Genomic DNA, 25,911 nt, shown 5'->3' with positions numbered 1-25,911 from the left:
GATGCTGTTTCTACTAATAAAAAATCTTTTTTTTTTTTACAAATCAGAAACGGGAGGAAGAGGAGAGGCAGCATGGGGAGGAAGAGATACGACTCACAGAAGAGAAGAGGGCAAAGGAGTTATACATCAGTCTCAAGCAGCAGCATGACGACAGGCAAAATGACCGAGAAGATAAAGAGTGGCAAGAGCAATGTGAGTAAGAGAGAGGAAAGAATGGCAACTGTGTTAATGAAAGCCATTTAGGCTGGAAAATTCAATAATGAAAGAAGGGCAGTGTTAAAAATGGAAGAAGCGGGGGAAGTAGAAGGTTAATGTGAGTGAAAAATAGTAGAAATTGAGTGCTAAATGCAAAAGAGCGCTGTGACTTGTGTATGGCACAGAAATTAATGACTCAAAGTGAGAAAGCAAAACTATGTAGAAAATGGAGAATGTGAAAAATGTGATTGTAGCGTCAGGAGTGCAAGAGTAAGAGAAAGCAGCAAATAAGTGAGAAGCAGTTTGAGACAGTAGAAAATGGAGAATGGGAGGCTTTCTTTAAAATAAAGAGGAAGATCTTTTTTCACTGTTACAAACATTCATTTTTACTGATTCCACACTACCCACATATCTGCTTATCTACAAAATGCATTATCTGACCTGGCTTTGTCTGGCTATGCTCCGGCCTTTGCGTTAAAATGTTTGTTGCATTTACAGGACAGACTAAATCAAGGAAAGAAGTATGACTGGCAAGTCTGTACTTTAAAAAGGCAGCTCAAATCCAAATTTGTTATGATTAGATCTTTGACATTTATGTCAGTGGTGTTAAAATATTTTGTGATTGTCATAAGCGCTACAATGTTTATGTTTACTTTTATCATTTTATCATTTGGACTTGTCTATTTCTTTATTTGATCACAGTGACATTTTGCTTATTTATTTAATGGCAACTGTTATTTTCTTAGTGGGTTTTCATAATCATGGCCATATTATTTTTGTTTTGCCCCATTGCTAACACATGACTTGACACTGTCACCTCATGTGATATCAATGCACCACAACTTGGTACTTACTATTTGTCGTCCAAGTTTTTAGAATCCAAAATACAATTTTACCTCAGTCTTCACCAATGAAAGTTTTGTTAGAGAAAGGATTTATTAATTACTTGTAGGATCTCTATTGACTACTCCTTCCTTGACTTAATTTTGTATCCACAATTGGTGTTTGGTCTTTTCCTTGCCTGGTCTTGACCACCTTATCTATTCACTGATAATCCTTTGTACATCCTTTAAGTTTAGTCCTTAAATTATTTTCTTTAATTTGGCTATTCTCCAAAAATGAATAAAACATATAAATAAACTTGTCAAATTCTCTACAGTTATGCCTGGAAATCACAGGGTTGAGTTTTTTTTTTTTGATATTTGAGCTTTGGCTTTGCTCATTCCAACTGTCAGCCTGGCAATGCACTCATAAGTCCTAAAATTTTCTGCTAGCTCTCACAATCGCAGACAACAAGAAATTTAAAAGTAAATTTAAGTCAGATTTTTTCAAGTAATTAGTCAATCCTCAATCCATGGAGAATAAAATCACAATGGAGTAATGTGTTGGATGTCTTTACGGTTGTTTGAGAGCAGTGCAGTAGTTTGCACAGTTGCTTCACAACTCAAGGTTCCTGGGTTCAGCGCCAGCCCATTAAATAATGCCACCTGACATCTCCCCCTGCCACTTACTAACCATGAGACAATACACTTACATTTACTTATTTGGCTGACTTGAGGTAGAACTGGTTACATTTCTTTCTTCATTTTTCCAGCTGGAGCTCAATGACTTGCTCATGGTCATACACTGTCAGTAGCAGGACTTGACACCAGAACCTCAGGGTTTAAAGCCACACTACTTTAATTTGTACACAATACATACTGCTATAAAGGCTGTGTGTCAATGTGCATTCTCTGAACACTGGAGAAAAAATATACTATTTTAGGGAAAAAAATGTGAAACACTGAAAAATATTAGACTTAAAAGCAAAAAATAAACAAAACAGACAATAAAAACAACACAAATATATATTACGACACAGAATGTATTGCTCCTCTTACATGTAGTTACTCTAAATACCTTGTCTGCTTCAAGCTGTCCAAAAAGTTGAGTTTTCAAACTGTCAAGACAAAAGTCACCTGCAGTTAAGACTAAACACACACAATGCAAACTTAAGAGAAGTTTAACAAACAATGTAATTGATATGCCTGGGCACTGACCCGTCATAAACACTGGAGTGGGGCAAAAATAATATAAGCCACAACATAGATAATGATAATGAATAATAATAATCTTCAAAAAAGACAAAGATGTGTTAAAGTAAAATGAAATGATAAACATGCAAAAGAATTGCATCTGTAGATATTAAATGCACTGCTAAATACTGATTATATTCAAAGTATAAGCATCTCTCAAGTGTGTTTACAGTAATACGTGCATTAAAACTCCAGAAATACCATCCTCTGTAGTGCAACACCATCAATGACTTGATAATTATACTCTTCACGTTTGCTCCTGGCACTTTAAAAAGATTACCCATAGCCCAAACCTCATTGGGAAAACTGACACCATGCATTGATTAGTTAGTGATATTGAATTCCTTGCATACATTAACAAGTTTACAGTAAACAGGATTCAAGGTCAAATGTTTAAATATAATCATTAATGTGTCAATTTCATTGAATTTTGTGATTATGTTAGGGCTAGCTAGTTTATTTCAAGGGCCTAAATGTAATCTATATAGTCATCATTTAAAAGGCTACTTTGTAATATTTTAACTGTTCGTCACCATCACTATAATTTATACCTGGAATAAAATTTGTTTATACTCTTGTTCAATGATAATTGCTACGTTTTCTGCAATGTCACTCCAGATTCAGCTGTGATGATTTCACTCCATTCACCTTTGAGCACTGGACATTGTAAGCTGAACAATTCACAGTTGTCCTGTTCTGTAAATAATTTGAAGTCAGTTGGTATTCATGTTGGTTTATTATGTCGTATCTGTCTGATAAATAATTTTTTATTAATTTTGCCAACTTAGGATTGATTTCGATACATGTTTATTTGAATCATTTGCAAAATTAACTTGAATGGTCAAAACAAAAAATATAAATATAAAAATGAGTCCATAATGAACCAGTGGCAGAACAGAATAAATGACTTTTTATATGCAGTATTTAGAAAGTTAATATTTTTACAAACCTTAGAAACATAAGGATAGTGCTGCTGCCTTATCGGTGTATGAGACTGTGTTTGAGTCCTGAACCACATTGCTGCCTTTTTAGATTCTGAATTTTCTCATCTGGCTTATTGTTTTTTTTCTTAGTTACATCCCAAAAATGTATATGACATTAACAGACATCAGACAATTTGGCCTGTTGTGAGTAAGGTTGGTTGTTTGCATGGTTCCTGATTAAATTAGAGCAGATACAGCCTTCTATCTGTCCATCTATTTTTGGGCTCTGCTGCGCTGTGAACAATACATTATCTAAGTATATTAGATAAAATCCAGGATTGGATAGCAGTCAGAAGCCTTTTAAACACATTGCATAATATTGCCTATCCATCCATTTTCAAACTCATAAATTTCAGTGTAGTGCACTGATCGATAATTTATTAAAGCTTTATTTACTTTATACTATCAAATTCATGTCTAACTTTTTTGAAAATCATCTTCAGCTTTTTCTTTTTGTTCCAAGTCACTCTTAGTTGGATATTGCTTATTTGGCAATATTACTATATATACACACGTATAAGTCGGGTCATAAAATCAGACCACAACTTATATGCCTATTCAAAAATGCGACACTTTTTTTTTTACATCTTCTTGCCTCCTCCAATCTCGCATCAGTTTCTCAGAAGCATCGAATTTTGTTGCAGTAGTGCAGTTACCAATTTCTTTTGCTACTTCAATGATGTTTAATTTAAAAACAGCTTCATATATTATCTTCTGATTGAACGCTCCATCATAGATAAGGGATGCTCTTACAATAAAGGCGTATGAGGGTGTGAGATACAAAAAACACAAATCAGTGCCAAATCGCTTCTGAATAGTTTGGGTATTACCGTGTGGTCACGTAGGCACACTACATAGAAAAAAAAGGCAGCCTGCTCTGTGGTTACTCTCTCAGGTGGGAGTTAGCATATCATAATCTCTTGGACCAATAGCTTGAGTTTTCTACATTCGACTTACAGTATATGACCGACATTATAAAATACCAGAAATTGCACGGTAAAATCAATTCCCGACTTATCCGTGGGAGAACTTATCCACGAGTATATATGATAGTTAAAATTTCTTACCATTTACTTACGTTGGTCAGGAAGAGTCCTGGCATTTTATTTAATTCATTCATTCATTTACCTGAACCTTTGTATTCCACATGTGTATTTCAAATTTTAAAAAGCACACCTGAAACCTTTATAATAAAATATTCTAGAGTGGAAAACCCCAAACTTACTCCCATTATTGAAATGCGAGTGGTGTTCCTCTCACTAAGATTCTCAGATTTATGAAATTAAAGTATGAAATTTTTAAGACTGGTTCAATTGAATGTCCAGAATGTTAGCCAGACCATAAAAGATATAGTTTTGAAATGGCAGGTGAGCGCACTGCTAACATTTATATTTGATTACTAGCAAAATAGCTGCGCTTCGCAGCGGAGAAGTAGTGTGTTAAAGAAGTAATGAAAAAGAAAAGGAAACATTTTAAAAATAACGTAACATGATTGTCAATGTAATTATTTTGTCACATATATATATATACTAGCAAAATACCCGCGCTTCGCAGCGGTGAAGTACTGCATTCAAATTTTTATTAAGAAGAAAATTAAACCTTTTTAAACTGTGGGACAATATGCCAATAATTATTTGTTAAGGATCTCTTTGTATACCATGTTGTCAGTTCGGCCCCCCGGTTGTAACATGACCAAGCTGTGCGCTGAGCTTACTCTTGAGCATGTAACTTACAGTTGACTTTGTGAACAGTAATCTTGTCTCAAATCTCACAGCTTGGATTGCTGCTGTCATAGTCGGTTTGAGTTTCATGGTTTGTTTCAATTACGACAGTATTTGCAGGATTTGTTGTGTTGAAGTGACATTTGGCATCTGTCAAGCGTTGTAAGCACATAGCCGGTTTCATCGATAAAATCACATCCAGCTTTTGAGAGTTTAAACATTCATAAACATCAAAGTGTCCACTACTGAAATCGTCACCTGTGAATCTAAGATGTTTAAGAGGCATTGGTGGTTGTCGAAAGGTGTAAAATATTTGGCCATTTCGGTACACTTGAAAGCGACAACCGAACAATTCAGCGGCAGCCATCAACTCACATGCAGAACCATAGGTGAAGGGCTTAAGCATTTCACTCTTCTAGTGCTCCTGTGTCATATAATTATCTCCTGTACCGTCATCAGTCCACACCTTGAACCTGTCCCAGTCATTACATAAGACAGAATGTTCCTCCGGATATCAAGAGTGAGCCTGATATGGCCGTGCAATATGTAACACAGAGAATGGAAAAGGTAGGTGGTATCTCCGGGCATGGAAACCACTCGGTAAGTGACAGTTCTTTGATCGATAGAATTTCTTGAAGATGGGCCCATAAGTAACAAACTGTTGAAAAGTTCAATATGGCGGCCGACAGTGGCATCATACTACCGAAATAAGTACGTACATTGGTTTCAGTTAGTGGAGGGAAGCCGCCTACCAAATTTCGAGAAGATGGGGCCATAAATAAGAAAGTTCAACATGGCGGACGTTGTTGACCGTTATGACCATTACGCGTAGAATTTCGAAATGAAACCTGCTTAACTTTTGTAAGAAAGCTGTAAGGAAGGAGCCTGTCAAATTTCAGCCTTCTACCTACACGGGAAGTTAGAGAATTAGTGATGAGTGAGTCAGTGAGTGAGAGAGTGAGTGAGTGAGTGAGTCAGTGAGTCAGTCAGTCAGTCAATCAGTCAGTCAATCAGTCAGTCAGTGAGGGCTTTGCCTTTTATTAGTATAAATGAGGAGGTAGAGGACTTTTTTGCTAGCAGACTGTATTTATATTGATGAGCGTTTTTGCTGACAAATACACATTCTCAGCACTGATTGCAACCAAAAAATGATTTGCATACAGTTAACACTTACCTCCAAACTTGTGTCTCCAAGTTTTGCGTATAATTCTGTCTTTTAAATTTACATTATTTGTAAGAGTGTATAGCCCTCTGGGCACATAGGTGGAGGTGCTCTTTCTAAGAATAAACTAATTGAATTAATTCCTTAAGGAAGGAACTGCAGGGCAAAAAAAAATAATACTTCAGTATTTAGCTGGAAGAGATGCTATCCAATCTCATGGTTAAAAGAGCCAGCTGACAAGAAAGTTCTACTGTTGCTTCCATACAGAAGTGTTTGTTAGAGCATTTTGACTCATAGTCCTAATGAAGCTGGAGAATTTTGGGTTTGAATCCAGATCTGTCTACGAATGTGTACATTCTTCCCATGACTGCATGAGATTTTTCTTTGGATCATCCTGTTTAATGCTATATTACTGTTCATGAACTGACATGTATATTGTTCACATTATTAATTACCAAATGTTTTCGGAAAAGGTGCCATTATTTTTAATAAACTATTTAGGAATTTTTAAGTATACAGTAGGTGTAACAATGTTTCATTCTAAAGGAATTTTGCAAGCAGCCACAAAACGTCTTCAGGTGGAAAGATATATTTTATTTAAGGGCAGCATGGTTGCACAGTGCATTTTGGGTTTGAATCCTGGTCCAAGCGCTGTTTGGGTGCCCAAAAATGTAGGCACTGGATTAGTCGGAGCTTGTGATGACTGAAACGATTTCTGTAAAAATAAATTTGCAGTGAAATGATCTGTGTGTAAATGAATTCAGAGTGAAACAATTGAAATAACTGAATTTATAGTGGAATGATCTGAAATTGAATTGCATCCAAGTGATTTATATATAATTGAATGGACAGCTAAACCTTAAATTTTTGAAATAAATGGTGTATCATCTGCAACAATCTTCTATGCTTAAATTAAGGTCTCCAGTTAAAAACAATCACCGGAAGTGTGCATATCCTCAACTAGGAGGAGGCGATTGCTAGAAAATAGCTTGGCCTGGTATGGTGGTCTGAGCGTATGTATGGCAGTGGCAACTTTCCTTGTCCTGAGTTTTTCTGTGGAGAAAATTTAGTAAAGTACACAAGATTGCTGTTTAGTATGTCTTTATGTGGAAAATGTGCAGCCTTTCCAGTTTAACTGCACTCCTCTACAGTGACATTGTGTGGTTTACATGCTTTATGTAGCTGCAGAAAAAAACACAGGTAAACAATGAAGTGTGAACGGGGCTTTAGTGTGGAGTATGCCTTGTTTTCCACCCAAAAAAAACTTTAAAACTCAAAAAAAAAAACTTTTAGTAAGTTTATGTTGTGCAATTGCTAAGTCTGTAGTAAAATTGTACTGTTAATTTATGAAACTCTATTCAAATCAAAACTTGTCTGTTTTGCTCTTCATCTAGGCTGGCCATGCATGAGTTGGACAGTTTAAATGCTGGTTCCAAACCTGAGTCAATTGCTACCTGTTTTTTTTTTTATAAAGCTTAAACCAGATTAAGTAGGCTTATGTAAAAGATGGATTACTGAAGGTATACTTAAGATGTTTTTATGTTTTGTGTATTTCTACTCTTAATTCACAGTGAGAAAGTCTAAAGCTGCAGATAAGGCAAGGAAAGAGAAAGCTCGATGCGCACGAAATGAATCTAATCGTCAGTCTTTGCGAGCAATTGAGAAAGGTCGTGTTGCAGGTCTCAGTGGACTTTTTCAGAAAACCAGCATCAATGACACTGGATCCACCCGTCAAAATAGTGCCAGTATTGCCAATACCACCTCATCTCCAGTAGCTGTCACTGATCCAGCTCAACTAATTAAAAGTGAACAGAACCACAGGCACGTCATGACCACTGGACATCCTGCTAGTGACAGGTATGGCACCCTGTTAAAATATTGCTTCCCCACTTTTAGTTGTCCAAACATTTATTGCTTATGTTTGAAAATCACTTCATTGTGGCAGATATAGTTTAGCATCCTCTTGACAACTTGCAATTTACAATTCTCAATACCGTAATTGAAAGCTATTTTATTGTATTGTAGCATGCATTTGAGAAAGACTTTTAACATTTTTAAATGCATTTACTGAAATGTGTTTTTATAGGTATTTAATTTGCTTTAAAGGGTTAGATTTTCATTTCTACTAGTTTCAAATTGTTTTGCTAGTATCAGTACAAATGACTTGAAACTAACAAACCATTTTAACTCAGAGCTGTGCAGGTTAAGAGAGTGTTGATCATTGTGGCACATGGCTAGGGGTGGTATCCAGCCGGGATGACCAGGAGGAGCGGAGGAGGGCTTACGCCCCCTCCAGACCACGCGGGGATGGCCGCCCTGGTGGCTTTGGGGGCCACGGGTACAGAGCTTTGAAGCTCAGCCCTGTAGGGGCCAGTGGTCACCGCCAGGGGGTGCCCCGATGCCTATGGAGCCTTGGACCACAGCACCTTCACCACAGCCAGGAATGCTAGGGGGAAGAGGATCAGGGACACCCGGAGTGCTTCTGGATGCAGAGCCGGTATTTCTGCCACACTGGGGAGTGCCAGTGGAAGATTGCCAGGAGGCACCTGGAGCACATCCGGGTGTGTATAAAAGGGACCGCCTCCCTCCATTCGATGGCTGGAGTCTGGAGGTCGAGAGACTAGGTCTTGAAGGAGGCAAGGATGTGGCCTGAAGAGAAAGAGGCATAGTGTGAGAAAGGCCTGGACTTTTGGGGACTTTGGGGTTGTGTGGCACGTGTGGTGGTGCTTAATGCAATGTCTGCCTGTCTGTGTCCGGGGCTCGTTCCCCATCATTAATGTGCACAAAATAAATGCTGTCTATAAAAATAAATTACATAAAAATTTTAAGAGAAATGTTCATGAGAAGCATGAATTCTATAAACACTTTCTAAAATCTCCCACCTACAATCCTTCAATCACTTAGTGTGTACCTTGAGCTGGCAGTGGTGATTCTTTTGGAAGTAAACATTATTTTCCCATATAATGCTTAGCCTGAAGAGGTCTATTATTTTTTTACATTTAAGATGTCTCACTAAAAGGATTTCCAATGTTGTTTCTTGTCCTAGTGTGTATATAAACACAGGGAACTCCAGTTTCTGTATTACATCTTGCCTAAAAAAGGGGCCTGAGTTGCCTTGAAGGCTTGCATATTGTAATCTTTGTAATTAGCCAATAAAATGTGTCACTTGCTTGACTTCTCAATACATTCATAACGGCTAACACGGTACAATTCCCTACTACTCCATATAATGCTTGTAACTACAAGGGGGAGCCACTGAGCCCCAGACTGCCGACACAGTAATGCCCAACACAATTCCAGGTTCAAATACACATCCTTTATACAATTACCAGCCATACAGCAAGAGAGAAAAGAATGGGAAGTTCAATTTATGCAAAAAGGTAACACATTACAACATGGTTTAACTCTTTGATGGCCGAATATTTTTTCCAAAAAACATAGTTTTATAAAAAGCGCACACATCCTTGGGTTCACACAGAAATCAACACAAAACGTCTTTTGCCTGTGAGCTGTGGCTGCCAGTTTGCCAGGAATACATGGCATGCTGACTGCCAGGCTGTTTTCTTGTGGCGAGGGACGGGGACGGCAGTGACAGTCATGGTCACAGTGCATCGCAATCTGGTTTTATCCTCTTGTTATTGTAAGTGGTGGTCCTCCCAGGTGAATGTTGCCATAAGTGTGTCAGCTGCACGAACTGGAACCCCACATTATCATTATACATCTTGCCTGAAGAGGGGGCCTGAGTTGCCTTGAAAGCTTGCATATTGTAATCTTTTTAGATTGCCAATAAAAGGTGTCATTTTGGTTGACTTCTCACTACATTCATAATGGCTAACATGGTACAACACCTTAGCGAATGTTAAGGCACATAATGATCTGAGATGTCAATTCTAATAGACTCTGCATCTACAGATAAGTTCGTGCATTCAGATCTTTTGCAGCAAATTGGTTGTTAAATATTCCCATGAAACAAAAATTTACAGTCAATTGATTCAATAGATGTTGGACCTATTGGGAAAGGGTGTTATTGACTAGCATAGATTGCCTGCATAAGGAGACAATTTTATATATATACGTACAGTAATCACTCCTCGATCGCTGAAAATCCGCAAAGTGGAAACAATGTTTGTATGGCTATTTTTATATATTTTAAGCCCTTAGAAACTCTCCCACACTGTTAACATTATTAGAGCCCTCTAGACATGAACCCCCTTTAGTCAAAAGTTTAAACTGTGCTCCATGACAAGACAGAGATGACAGTTCTTTCTCACAATTAAAAGAATGCAAATATATCTTCTCTTCAAAGGAGTGCGCGCGTCAGGAGCAGAGAATTTCAGAGAGAGAGAGAGAGCGCTCGCTAAGAAAAGCAAACAATCAAAAAATCAATACGTGCTTTTGTGCTTTTAAGTATGCTGAAGCACCGCGATAAAGCGCATTTTTTAGAGGAGCGTCCGTATCCTCTAGACAAACAGCCCCTCTGCTCACACCCCCTCCGTCATGCAGAGAGAATGAGAGAGACACAGAAAAGCAAACAATCAAGCACCGCGCGGGAAGCATATCGTATATCATTGAGGAGTTTTAGTTAATATGTAATACATGCTCTGATTGGGTAACTTCTAAGCTATCCGCCAATAGCGTCCCTTGTATGAAATCAACTGGGCAAACAAACTGAGGAAGCATATACCATAAATTAAAAGACCCATTGTCCGCAGAAATCCGCGAACCAGCGAAAAATCTGTGTTATATATTTAGATATGCTTACATTTAAAATCTGCGATGAAGTGAAGCCGCGAAAGTCGAAGAGCGATATAGAGAGGGATCACTGTATATATATATATTGTAATGTGTGGGTCACTGACTTCCACAAGAGAGGAGGAGATGAGTCCAGGTTTCCAAAAAAATCAAGCTTTACTGTGGAAAAAAACAGGAACAGGGTTTTTCAAACCGGAACTGTCAAATCAACACACATAAACACAGCATTCCAGCAGTGATGGTTTCAGTCGTCCTGCTTTAGCTCCCTTCTTCATTTTAAAAGAACAAATACCCTCCCTCATTAAGTGGCTGCTGATCAGTGGTTGGCGCCACCTCATTCTGGAGGAGAGAAGACAGAATAAAGAGAGTAAGGTCAGGTCAGTGGCTGGTTTTAATTGTTCCTGCATCAACCATTGGGCAACAGACATATTATACAGTGAACCTGGGAACTTCCATTTGCACCAATGGTGGACAACCAATCCCTGCCTACGTTAACAGAATTTCGGTGCATAGTGCAGTTGACAGGGTGTTGTCGAGGTTTCAAAAATCTCAAAATATATATGTACAGTATATATACAGTATCTTCTTCTTCTGTCGGCTGCTCCCGTTAAGGGTTGCCACAGCGGATCATCTTCTTCCATATCTTTCTGTCCTCTGCATCTTGTTCTGTTACACCCATCACCTGCATGTCCTCTCTCACCACATCCATAAACCGTCTCTTAGGCCGTCCTCTTTTTCTCTTGCCTGGCAGCTCTATCCTTAGCACCCTTCTCCCAATATACCCAGCATGTCTCCTCTGCACATGTCCAAACCAATGCAATTTTGCCTTTCTGACGTTGTCTCCCAACTGTCCAACCTAATCTGACCCTCTAATGTACTCATTTCTAATCCTGTCCATCCTCGTCACACCCAATGCAAATCTTAGCATCCTTAACTCTGCCACCTCCAGCTCTGTCTCCTGCTTTCTGGTCAGTGCCATCGTCTCAAACCCATATAACATCACTCTTGCTGATATCCGTCTGTCACAAATCACTCCTGACACTCTTCTCCAACCATTCCACCCTGCCTCCACTCTCTTTTTCACCTCTCTTCCACAATCCCAATTACTTTGTACTGTTGATCCCAAGTATTTAAATTCATCCACCTTCGCCAAATCTACTCCTTGCATCCCCACCATTCCACTGACCACTCTCTTATTTACACGCATGTATTCTGTTTTGTTCCTACTGACCTTCATTCCTCTCCTCTCTACAGCATATCTGCACCTCTCCAGGGTATCCTCAACTTGCTCCCTACTATCACTACAGATCACAATGTCATCAGCAAACATCATAGTCCACAGGACTCCTGTCTAATGTCTGTCACCATTACAAATAAGAAAGGGCTCAGAGCCAATCCCTGATGTAATCCCACCTCCACCTTGAATGCATCCGTCACTCCTACTGCAGACCTCACCACAGTCACACTTCCCTCGTGCATATCCTGTACAACTCTTACATACTTCTCTGCCACTCCTGACTTACTCATAAAATACCACAACTCCTCTTGAGGCACCCTGTCATATGCTTTCTCCAGGTCCACAAAGACGCAATGCAACTCCTTCTGGCCTTCTCTATACTTCTCCGTCAACACCCTCAGAGCAAACATCGCATCTGTGGTGCTCTTTCTTGGCATGAAACCATACTGCTGCTCACTAATCATCACCTCACTTCTTAACCTAGCTTCCCCTACTCTTTCCCATAACTTCATGCTGTAGCTCATCAATTTTATCCCCCTGTAGTTACTGCAGTCCTGCACATCCCCCTTATTCTTCAATATCGGCACCAGTACACTACTTCTCCACTCCTCAGGCATCCTCTCACTTTCCAAGATTCCATTAAACAATCTGGTTAAAAACTCCACTGCCATCTCTCCAAAACACCTCCATGCTTCCATAGGTATGTCAACTCAACCAACGTCTTTTCCATTATTCATCCTCTTCATAGCTATCCTTACTTCCTCCTTGCTAATCCATTGCTCTTCCTGATTCACTATCTCCACATCATCCAACCTCTTTCTCTCTCGTTATCTTCATTCATAAGCCTCTCAAAGTACTCTTTCCATCTGCTCAACACACTCTCCTCGCTTGTGAATACGTTTCCATCTTTATCCTTTATTACCATAACCTGCTGCACATCTTTCCCAGCTCGGTACCTCTGTCTAGCCAATTGGTACAGGTCCTTTTCTCCCTCCTTAGTGTCCAACCTATCATACAACTCATCATGCGCTTTTTCTTTAGCCTTCACCACCTCTCTCTTTGCCTAGCGCGTTATCTCCTTGTACTCATCTACTTTCTGCAGCTCTCTGACTATCCCACATCTTCTTTGCCATCCTCTTCCTCTGTATACTCTCCTGTACTTCCCCATTCCACTACCAGGTTTCCCTTTCCTCCTTCCTCTGTCCAGATATCACACCAAGCACCCTTCTTGCTGTCACCCACCCTTATTACATCTGCTGTAGTTTCCCAACTGTCTGGTAATTCTTCACTACCACCCAGTGCCTGTCTTACCTTTTCTGTAAACTCAACTTTGCAGTCTTCCTTTTTGAATGTCCACCATTTGATCCTTGGCTCTGCCCTCACTCTCTTCCTCTTCTTGATCTCCAACGTCATCTTACAGACCACCATCCTATGCTGCTTAACTACACTTTCCCCTGCCACTACTTTGCAGACTTCAATCTCCTTCAGATAGACTCTTCTGCATAGGATGTCATCTACCTGTGTGCATCTTCCTCCACTCTTGTACCTCACCCTATGTTACTCCCTCTTCTTAAAATACATATTGTGAGCTGAAGGGCTGATCGCACCCCAAATAGATACAGACGCCCCTGGGAAAACCACAAACCCTGAAACACTGACTACCCTCACATTGCTTCTTATCCTTGCACTATAATGCGTAATACAAGCCTCGCGCGGTACTTCGCCGACTTATAAGCCTTGTGCAGCGCCTGTCAGTTTTTAGAATTGATTGTTTGCTTTTATCTCTCTCTGCTCCTAGCGGAACTGTCATCTCTGACTTGTCACGGAACACGTTTAAGCTCATGTGTTTGCGGTGTTTGAATAAAAATCCTTGTTTCTACGATCTCCTTTGTCTCTGTGCAAATCTGTGACCCAAGCGTGACAATATTCACCACAGCCATGTCCATCCTTTTGGCAAAATTCACTATCCTCTGACCTTCTTCATTCCTCTCCTTGACACCATACCTACCCATCACCTCCTCATCTCCTCTGTTCCTTTCACCAACGTGTCCATTGAAATCCGCTCCAATCGCCACTTTCTGCCCCTTGGGTACACTATTCATCACTTCATCCAACTCACTCCAAAAATCTTCTTTCTCATCCATTGCATACCCAACTTGCAGGGCATATGCACTAACAACATTCATCATCACACCTCCAATTTCCAGCTTCATAATCATTACTCTGTCTGACACTCTTTTCACCTTCAGAACACTCTTGACATACTGTTCCTTCAGAATAACTCCTACCCCATTTCTCCTCCTATTCACACCATGATAGAACAATTTGAATACACCTCTGATCTACCTGACCTTACTCCCCTTCCATTTAGTCTCTTGCACGCACAATATATCAACCTTCCTTCTCTTCATCATATCTGCTAACTCTCTCCCCTTACCAGTCATACTGCCAACATTCAAAGTTCCTACCCTTAGTTCCACTCTCTTTACTTTCCTCCTCTCCTCCTGCCTCCGGACACGTCTCCCCCCTCTTCTTCTCCTTCTTTTTTTTCTTCTGCATATATATATAGTATATATACAGTATATAATTTTAAAAATAAATTCTAACCACAGAATTATTCTGGGTTACTGCTGGTTGAAAAAGCACAACCAAAGAAGTAACAGGGCTTCTATTAAATTAGAATCTTGGGGATCTTTTAGTTCCCATGACTGACCTAAAACTACATTAAGCTACATTAAGCCTCAAACACGTTATGAATTTTCTGTTGATTTGCATTGGCAGATTTTGCATTATCTTACTGAGCCGGGGACAGTCATAGCTTGTGGTGATGTGCTGCTGGCTTTAGTTAAACATTTTCACATGCATTTTCTACCTGCTGAAACATTGCCCTCACAGCTTGTAGACTATAATGATGTTGTCAGTAAACAGAAATCCATAAGCTTACCTACCTATCAAGAATATGATTTTCAGATAGACACTATTCACCTATACTTAAGATACCAAACCATTATTGGTAGTGTCATAAGTTTCTAAATTCAAATAAAAACTTTGGGGTGGGTTTACTTATTGCAAATATTTTAGGGATCTTGCATGTAATTTGAAATATGACTTTTGGCTAAAGTTTCATCCCCTGATTCAATCCTGATCAATCTTACTGCCATTGTGGCTTGCCATTTTTCACCTATGGCAGTGTACTTTAAAATAACATGCCATATTTTTAAGGTTATATTTGCAAGAAATAACCAAAAATAAATTAAGAAAACTTTTAAAAAACAGAGCTCTACACTTTAGACGAATACTCTATATGTAACTGTCCTGCGATACCTTTTTGTACTCGAATCTTACCTTGTTCTAGATGCCACCTAAATTAAGTGGTTTTGAAATAGATGGATGGATGCATATCTTCATCAAAGTAAATAGCAGACAATGGGCTTGTTTGATTGTTTAATATTTATGCACTTGTTTAACCAAACTTGGCAGACATTCATAGTTCATCGAGAGTACAGATTATACATAACACGATGATGCAGGGGAAAAAAAAACATTCAGTGAGTATGCTCTGGTCTTATATTAAAGACACTGATTATAGATTTGCGCCATCTGTTTTAATGTCTGTCTTCTTTTTGAAAAAACAGCTCATCAAAAGTGTGTATGTAGCGCTTCTTTTTTGAAAATGTAAAGCGTCTATTCTTAAGTCCTAAACACTGCTCTTTTCTTAAATGATTGGCCTTGTTATTTTAAATCTAGAACATCTCTCTTGTAAACAAATAGTATCTCTGTTAGGCGGTGCTTCTTCTTTTACTATTAATAGACAGTTCACATACAGTGTCTAAGAGGAACAGCTATCTAGGTTGGGATACCTCTGTGGTGAAATCTGCATTTTCACTGGAGCTTTTGTTCCCATTATCATTGTCATTTTAATTGATGATGCTAAGTAATATGTGAGCATGTTTGTGTGTGTGAGGGGTGTATAGGAGCACATTATTGCATTCATGGCATACCCCCAAACTTCTGCTTGCTAATACTAGGTTTCCCTTACTCTGTTTCTTTATGTGGAATAAAGAGCAAAGAGAAAAGCATGGGTAGTGGGTGTGGCAGTGGAATCTAAACCAAAAAAGTGACACTTCAAACCCTAACCTTTCCTCAGTGTGTGACCCAGAGTAAGTCACTTAATTTACCTGTGCTCTGACTGTAATGCATCCTAACATTGCAGGTCACCTTGGATTACGCTGTCAGCCTAATATGTAATTATAAAACTGATGGATGGCTTCTTTTCTAATTTCTAAACTACACCCTATATGTTTTACTGTATATGTGGCTCATACTTTGTTAAACCCAGTGGTTCCTTTGCTTTATGCAGCCAAGTAAATGATCATTTCTTTGTGCACACTCTGAGTTCTTTGTTAGGCTAATGGCAAATAAAGGATTGAAAGTGTATGTTGTTAAAAAACCAGAATGATCAAAAGTTGAGGCACCACAGGGTGAACCCTGTTTAACCGGCCAGTTGGTTTTCCAAAGAACTAACAAAAAAGGTAAAAAACAAACAATTTGGTTAGAGTGCTGGTCTTCAAGAAATGTCTTGTTCAGATGTGAGTCTAAAGTGGAATTTTCTGATATGGTTAGGTCATATATGTTTCAGACACCAAATGAGTCGAGATTTCTTGTGGAGGAAGAAGTAACATCAGTGTTCCTCCAGACCTCTGAAGGCAAAGGAGGGAAAGGTGTAAATGATAGCGCCAACCCACAGCTTGGGTGGAATTGAAAATGTTATGGAAGCCTCGAAGATGTCCCCTATTCATGTGTGTGTGTGACATTGTTTAGATTTTTGATACAATGTTATTTAGTCTAGAATTTTAAAGTCAGTAGAATGTCACTGCTTTGGTCACGACAGCACAGAAACAGAATATGGATTATTGATTACCAATCAAGGTGGCGTGGTGGTGCAGTGGTAACCCTGCTGTCTTACAATTCTTATTGAACTGGGTACAAATTGCAGTCTGGTCAGTGATTATGTGATCGATTTCCTCTCTCATCCTTAAGATCCATTGCTGATTCTGAATTTGCTCAATGTTAGTGTGTGCATGAGTGTGCTAAGTGGTAGACTAGTTACCTATCCAGAATGGTGCCTGACTTGATCCTACTGCTACCAGTATAGGCTCTGGCTCTTCTTAATTCAGATTTGTAATATGCATATGTATGCATGAATGGATTAAGAATTAGATTGTCAGCTTAAAAATAAGGTGAAGCAGAGCCAAGTCATTGGTTTCTGTTCTTTGTCTCCTGTAGGTTTTCTCTTTCAACATATATTTAGTCTCTTTTTAAAACAAACATGTTTCGTAGTTTTTGGACAAGCTGGTACATTTTAAACCTCAGATCGTATTTTAGCTGTGTATCTGCCTTAAATTTATATTATGTGTGCCTATTTCCATTTGACTAATAACAGTTACTCTCTTTGCTCTCTGTTAAATACTCGGATGACCTGCCAGTCAGTGGACTCGGTCACCACAGCCCAAGTCTCGGGATTCAGTGATGAGTTGGTTCCGAGAGCAGCAGCTTCCAAAGAGAGCCGGCTTTGAAAGGAACAGTCAAGATATAGCACCTTGGTTTCACGGTGAGTGTATTTATCTTTTCTATGAGTGCTTATACAATACATGACCTGAGCCTACGTGATATGATACCAGCAACATAATGCAAGCCAGGTCTCTAGTGCCAGGCTTATGCCTGGGAGATTAATGAGCCGTAAACCTGCTTCAACTAAGCCCTTGGCTATTACATATATTTCTTTTTAATGCATAAAGGTTGATATCTGATGTGTGAGGTGTAGCTGAACCACAGCTGGAGCACATCTGCATGGTACGTAGACCAGAACAGCTAGCTCAGCTATATCTATGAAAACAAAGCATTACCTTCATCTTAACTCAGCTGTACAAATTCCCAAGGTGCAGACAAAACTGCCTCACTGGGCAGAGGGGGTGTGGAATATCACAGATCAGTAACTGGAGAACTTTTACAGGAAAGGTAACAGTGCACGTGGAGGCAGCACATAAGGAGAGGGATGTTCTTTATAATTCATATCATGCCTCACTAATTACTGCTGAAAGATCTTTACCCTTTGTGTCCTGACAATGGCACGCAGACAGTAACAATAGCTCCACTCACATCATCCAGTCTTCCGAGGAGTGTGAGACACTTTCTACCTCATGTGCACTCTTTAACCTGTAGCAACACTTACTGACACATCAGAACCAGGATGTGCCCAGGACAGCAATGTGAACCTGTGTGGGTTCACAAATCCCTGCCAACAATGACACAGCCAAAAGTGCACATTGACATAATCAGCCTTATGATTTTTTTTTATTTTTTTTTTTTTATAACTGTTACTTGGGCCTTTAAAAATTATTTGCGTATTGTTCCTGGGGTTTTGAAGGTCAATGAATCTACTGATAATATATATTTTTTGTCCGTATATGTTTTAACTAGTGTTAGTAATGATTCATATTCTCCTGTGATGCTTTTTTGTTTTTCTGGGTTAATTTTTTTGACAGCTGCCTTCCCATTGCAAAACATGACAACCAGGAACGTGCAACACGTGATATCATTACCATGATAACTGCAAGATAAATGAGAAGAGTAAGCCCAAAGAGTTGGGGTACCAACTGGGTAACCCCATTTAATAGTTGTCAAAGGGTTCAAATGAAAAAAACAAACAAACTACTGGCATAAGCTAAAGCAAAAAACAAGAGTTTAAAGGCACTTCTCAGAGGTCTGGTCTCTAGCTATGCGGGTCCTGGAATGAACACCCACTTCCGGTGGACTCTTGGTCTTTATAGTAGCCTCACAAAAGGGGCAGATCTTTGAAGGAGGAAGCAAAGTGGAAGTCAGTCGTCTTCTGGCTGGCATCTCTCTGAACTCTGCGTGAAAAACAAGCTGGTGCCCCTTCTTAACTCAGGGTGGTACTGCTTATGTTTTTAGAACCTTGAAGATGTTCCCTATATGCTCCTGCATAACACATCATAAAAGTCAGCATTTTACACTTCTTGGCTGTCCAAAATTTGGATTCACAAAGGAATAACCTTTAGCGTCTTTCTTATTGTTAGTTTCTGAGTTCTGGTTATGACCAAATTTTCTGTCCTCCGACTACGAATTACATGTCTTTTTTTTTGCCTCTGGTGCATGTTCATTTCTTGGCTTACGACTTATAGCTCTATTCTTTGACCATGACTCTTACTACATGTCCTAATCTTTGTTTATTTACTACTAGCCGTCCCTGTGATGATGCGGGTTCAGCTCCATGCTCCCATTGGCTGTTCGGGAGCACTTGAACCCAACACCGTCGGTAATGTCACCGATGAGCTAGACAGTGGAAGCAACAACATAGCAAGGGGATGGTTCAAAAAGTGCAAAAGTGCTTTTATTTACAATCCAACAAATCATAAACAAAGTGTCCACAAAGTGCAGTGCTTCAAAACTGTTCAAATAAATAATCCAATAAAAGCAAATGTGGAGGTTAAAATAGAAGACACAATTCTTTAAAAACAAAGGTAAAACGTTCTATAGAAAGCAGTCTTTAAAAACAAATGACAAGCTCGGTGCTTCTTTTCTGTTAGTGTCTCACCTGCTTCTCCCACTTGGGCTTTGCAGCAGGCGAGAATCTCTCTGCAGTGCCCTTTTCTACTCACAAACACAGGTCTGGAGACCTCCCGATCCTGGCTTCGGTTTGGCACTCATCCCAGGTCTGAGACTTGGACTCCTTGGTTTCCAGGACGCCCACACCAAGGGCTGCAACTCCAAGCCTCGCGACTCCTGCTGCCTTTCCGGTCTTCTATGGCCAGTCGCCCTTTACTGGTCACTCCCGCTACATGATCACTCAGCCGGAGCGACTTCTACTTCAACTCCTGGGTGTTGGCCTAACACCCAGGCTTCCTTGCAGCTGCCCGCGAGCTTTCGTTCGCTCGCCCACACACACCGTGTGTTTCTCTCTCTCTCCTGCACCGACTTGCTCCCTCGCTTCCTGTAACCTTTGTCCTTTTCTTTCCCCTTTTTTTTTTATTGTGATCTCCTTTCCTAACCGACTTGCACTTCCTTTATATTGAGAGGGGCCATTGCAGCTGCAGCTCATTAGCCACAGGAACAATCACGGATGTGGGCAGTCCCTCACCTGTGCACTAGGTGAGAAACGCCCAAACCGCAGATCGCCCCATGGCTTGCTGCGGCTACCATGCCCCCTCACTAAGCCGCAAGCGCGGCGATTATTTATTTAATTTAAAACTGCTGGCCCTTGCTGAAAGGGTTGTGGACCCGCTATACCACATTCCACCCCCCATAAGACTTCAGTTGAATGGGAATGCTCCACGCCACTGCCAACCCAATGCAACTGGAGCTCAGGTCCACAGCTCGGCCACTCTACCCTGCACTAATACAATAAAAGAAAAAAGACACTAAAACAAATAATCCCATAATAAAATCAACCCAAGCCCCCGTCATAAAAATGGACATTAAAAGAATAAGAACTTTAAAAGACAAGTAAAACCTCAACAATAAATAAATGTCCTTAAAAGCTCTGTCCATAAAATGTCCTCATCTGGCTTGGGTACGTGGGTTCCTCAAAGTCTGTCACCAATCCCGCTTGCTGCTCTGTCTCCTCTTCTGGCTCCACTGCTAGCTCATCCCACCACTGCCACCAAATTTGACGATGTGGGTTCAAGGGCTCCCAAACAGCCGATGGGAGCATGGAGCTGAACCCACATCGTCACAGTCCCCTCCTCCAGGTTCCGCCCACATAGTAGGGAAAGAGGACAAACTTTAAAAATCAATAAACAAACAAGTATCGCTAACTAAGCGGAGGCAAGGTACACTCCAAAACATGGCCAGAAGTAGAGCGATTCGAATGGAGGCTGGAGTGTAAGTGAGGGGGCCCCACCTGGGCCTCCACTCTTGACGTCACACTTCCCTCTCCCCTTGGCCCGCAGCCTCATTCTTGGATTAGTGAGAATAAACCGTTCCTGCAAGTGAACCGTGATACTTAGAATGATGAGGGAAGTTGCAAAATCAACCGGAATGTTCAAGAAAATTATAGAAAAAAACCCAAACTAAATCTGTTAAGTAGTTCTCTCATGAAAAGGGGATAGACAGACAGATGTTGGATTTTATATATATTGAGATTAGTCCTGGTTATGACCCCTGCTTGAATTCTGATCTGTCTGTTCCCTCTCCTGATTCCATTCTCTCCCTCAAAAAGTAGTACGCACGTTGGTGACATTAATTTTAAAACATACTGAGAAGTTAAACAAAATGACACCTCGTATTGGCTAAATACAAAAGATTACAATATGCAAGCTTTCGAGGCAACTCAGGCCCCTTCTTCAGGCAAGATATAATCATACAAATATAGAAAACAACAAGAAGAGTTTTATTTTCTCCATGCTATTCACAATAGATTTTAAATATTTCGGTCACTGTCCACTAATCCTTATGATTTTTTGGTACTTAAACATTGGTCAGCGTACAGGAACATATCAGGTATATCTAATTTTAAGATTATTTCCATAATTTACAAATTACAGATTAAAACATCAAAACGTATTACGTTAAAATATTGTTTCCCCCAGTTAATTATTATTTACACACAAACCTGCAATAAATATTCTTAAATAATACAGTATCGTGGCTGCCCGTTTGTCTGTCCAGGATTTTAAATCACTTGTAGCTCGCAAACCATTTGACCTATTGACGTGAAATTTAGAATACATATATAATACGTGACCCCTACTGTCCACTTTCGGGGTGATGATTGACTTCCAAGGTCAAAGATCAATAATCAAATATCCTGCAGCCTGACATTTGGTACACATATACTACACTGAAACTCAGCACTACAGATTTATATTAAAAGTGAAGAGTTTTGGAATTATTAATCTTTTTATTTTTATTTTATTTTATTGTAGAATCAACTCTCGTCAGCTAGCAACAGGGTGGTCAAGCAGCGGATGCGTAGGGGTGCAGAGTATGGTCAAGTCAAGTGTATTCATTGCACGTTATCATGTAGTATGCTGTTACTGGTATTATATAATACAATACAAACAGAGTATATAAAAACTAATACTAAGTTTTATTCTCCAAACCCTGCTGAGCATGTGCTACTCAAGACAGGCACTTCTATGTCAGTAGAGTGTAATTACATTCCACAATATCAATAATGTCACTTACAGGTACATCATGTCTACAAACGTCACTTATGGCACATCCATTCAATTGTGTCATTCTGAAAAATCCATTCTAAAGAGTCAGGTGATTAAGCATCAAATTACATAATCTACTTGCGTCAACCTTAGACTTCTGATAAAGCATTCTTATACTTGAAACTCACCAACCTTATAATTCTTCTCAATCTTACTCTAACTCCTAAAGCACCCTTATATGTTAAACTAACCAATATCTTAATTTCTAACTCCTAACCCTAGGCCCTGTTGTGTTGATCTTTCTTCATTACTCAGCTAAAGGACTGATATGAGTTTGACTTCAGATAATAATGACAATGGGAGTGTAACGAGTAATATCAGCAGGGGTATCATTAGATGCAGAGTTGAGAGTTGCATTTAGAGCTTTATTGTCTGTGGAGTAAACCTATGTTTGACCAAATGATGAGATGGAGATGGAAAGAGGAATTGTATCAAGATAAAGCTATTAACAGGAAAGAAATGACAAGCATGTGGTAAAATAAATACATTTGTTGTGTCTTTTCCATAAAAAGAAAGAAATGTAATGTATTTACAGTAAGTGCCATGTTTGTTACTTAATGATAAGTACAATTTCCTAATTGTTAATCCTGCTATACCATGGCAATAAATTGCCTAATGACTAACTGAAGTAAAATAAATAAGTTAAAGGAAGGAATAAAAATTGTTAAGTAATTAAATAATTGGACATCGTTAAACCAATGCACACCAACTAATAGTGTGCATAAACTCTTTAAGTTACCTGGTAGAATGTAGAAAAGTGCAGTAGTAAAGACACTAATAAATTACGGATTATGTCATGGGTGAGGGGACTTTGCACTGGGATATAACTTGAACTCTTGAACTCTCAGCAGATTTTTGAGTGGTGTGTGTTTATTTAATGTTCAAGTATAACTCTTATTTTAAGAGGGTGGATTTTTGAGGGATGTACTTTTGTTTTTCTCTGATATATGCAGTTCAACATTACATATTAATTTTGGGAGAGAAGTACTAAACTTACAAAAAGTTTAAGACACTGTAAACATTATAGTGAATAGGCCAAAGGGAAGCTATTCGATATCACACAAGAGATGCTTGATAAAGATGAGATTCTAAAAAGATTATAAAGCAAGTAAGAAAATGTGTGTATTACATAACCTTCAGCTGTGTCGGTAGACTCGGTGAGCAGGTTTGAAAGTTGGAGCATTTTTACATTTTATAACACAATTTTATTACATATTTCTGTAACAGTGAGTCATGTTAAAAATCACAGTGACAATGGAATGTAACTAAAGTAGTGGATGTAAATCATATTTTGTAATACCATTTTATAATATCATGCAGCTGAATTAGCCTTTATAGGCAGCAGATTTCAACTCAAGTCTTGAAAACATTGATGTGCTGGTTGGATGTAGAGGGTCTGTCACTAACTGTAATTAAAATTTTTAACACATTTTTCAAAAAGAACTCAATGGAGAATTAAAATCTGTGCCAAAGTCTAAAGTTAAAATTATGACAGATGATCATTATGACACTTTGCTGATAAATTAGCGTGTTAGAGAAATACTGAATCATCTTTAGATAATACAGCTGTGAATTTTTATTTAGTGTAATCGTTGCATCCATTTAGTCTCTGTAGCATAATGTATGCCAAGCCACCATTAATACATTTCTACATAGATTAAGTTTCTTTTAGTTGTACTTTTATGAGCATCATGCGATTCAATTTCTAGGAACTGCTGTGACTGAGGTATGTGAAAGACACCATGCAGCTTCAGAGTTGAGTGTGGGATTGGGCAGAGGTAGAATTCAGAGTGTTAGAATGTAATAAGACCTCTCTCTGCATTTGTACATTATGGGACGGTACTCACCTTGTTGGGTGATGAATAAAAAAACACAATATTATTACTACCATATTGAATAAATAAAGAATATCATTATTAGAAAATTGAATAAATAAATACACATCCAATGTTCTGCCTTTTTTGTATGGTAACAATCAGCCAACCAGCCTCACCTACAAGACCATCCCGTGTCCTGCGGCAAAGTGCACTTTAGGTGTTCCATTACTTTCCTGTCAGGAGTGGCTGTTGAACAAGAGAAAAAGGAAAAAAAGTTATAAAATATTTAAGTTGAAACAGTAAAGCGATCTGTAGATGAGCTTGCTCAGAATGTTTCCTTGTCTTAAGGAAGTTTGAATATTTGCCAATGCTTTTCATTGGTAGATTTTGAAATTTTAAAAAATGCGTACAATGAACTGTTATTGAGATGAAGCTTCCTTAAAGAATATGTGTGCAAAATTTCAAGGACATCTGTCCACTGGGAGCAGAATTCTTTAATGACAGAAACACAGATAGACAGACAGAACTATAACAGGTGCTTTTTGCATTATTTGCAAGCACTATTAAAAAAACACTATACTAAGCACTCCAAAGAAAGCAAGAACCAAAACTTACAAACATTACAAAATCATTAGCTTTGCATTTCATGCATCAGACATCTTAATGGAAATGCTTTATAGCAAAATAGAATAGAAGGAGGAAAAATGCTCAGTGAGGATCATTATGGATTCTTAAAAAAAGCAAGGGGACAACTAAAGCAACTCTGGCACGAATATCTATATATACAGTATGTATAAAGCAAAATTGACTGATTCAATCACTAATCAACAAAAAGTATTTCTTCTTTAGCTAAAAAGCTGAACTTTGACAGGATGGTACATCTAGGCTAGTAGGCATCCATTAAGAAAGGACATCTTCAATATATCAATATTTATGGGTAAAAAAGAGAAACAATTGTCTTCAACTTAAGAAAAGCCAAACAACTGGCTATTAACTTTTACCACACCAATCAGCCTCTATGTCTGGTCACTGTAAGTACTTGGAGGTCCACATCAATGTCAGGTTGGACTTGTCTCAGAACACAAAGGAACTATATAAAAAAAAAGTGTTGAGCAGCACTTTTTTTCTTAGTAGACTGCATTCCTTTAATGTGGGTATAGTTATATTCTTTACATCGTCAGCAACTCTGTGATGGAAGGTGAGATTTTTTTGTGCTGTGGCATGCCAGGCAGGTAACATCACTTCAAGAGAGGCCCACCGAAACAACAAGATAAATAAAAAGGCAGGTTCGGTTATGGAACTCACTCTGGACCCCCTGGAGGTTGCAGTGAAGGAGAATTAAAACATAACTGAGTGCCATTATTAACAATTCTGCACATCCTCTCTCTGTTACACTAACAATGAGGACTTTCAGCCAATGAATTAATTAGAGAAATGTGACAAGAAGCGCTACTGGGCTCCCTTATATCAACAGCAATACATCTACATAATGCCGTACTCTGACTGTGACTGCCAAGTCGGAAGTTTTTCTTTCTTTTTAATTTTCTTATTTTTTTATTCATTCTAGTGTTCGCTCAGACTATAGTGTGTGCATATATGTTGTATATCTATAATTCTATCTAAAGAGCATCTATAAAAAAACAAATTTCCTCCTGGGGACAAATAATGTTCTATCTATCTTAAACTACCACAATGGAAAAACTGAATACCCCGAAATCTCAAAAACACCTT

The 25,911-nt window shown here is 38.9% G+C and overlaps 1 protein-coding gene across 1 annotated transcript in view; it reads left to right on the top strand.

Annotated features, from left to right (window-relative positions):
• Positions 1 to 25,911, top strand: part of LOC120541394 (SH2 domain-containing protein 4B) — a 155,311-nt gene that overhangs the window by 75,017 nt on the left and 54,383 nt on the right. The window contains exons 6-8 of the mRNA XM_039773015.1: positions 48 to 192; positions 7,708 to 7,993; positions 17,612 to 17,736. Of these exons, the coding sequence (XP_039628949.1) occupies positions 48 to 192; positions 7,708 to 7,993; positions 17,612 to 17,736 (556 nt within the window). The remainder of the gene's footprint in view (positions 1 to 47; positions 193 to 7,707; positions 7,994 to 17,611; positions 17,737 to 25,911) is intronic.

This window comes from Polypterus senegalus, chromosome 1 (assembly GCF_016835505.1).
Source record: "Polypterus senegalus isolate Bchr_013 chromosome 1, ASM1683550v1, whole genome shotgun sequence".
NCBI classification, from domain to species: domain Eukaryota; kingdom Metazoa; phylum Chordata; class Cladistia; order Polypteriformes; family Polypteridae; genus Polypterus; species Polypterus senegalus.
Note: the sequence above shows the minus strand (reverse complement) of the source record. Positions and strands in the feature narration are given on the sequence as shown.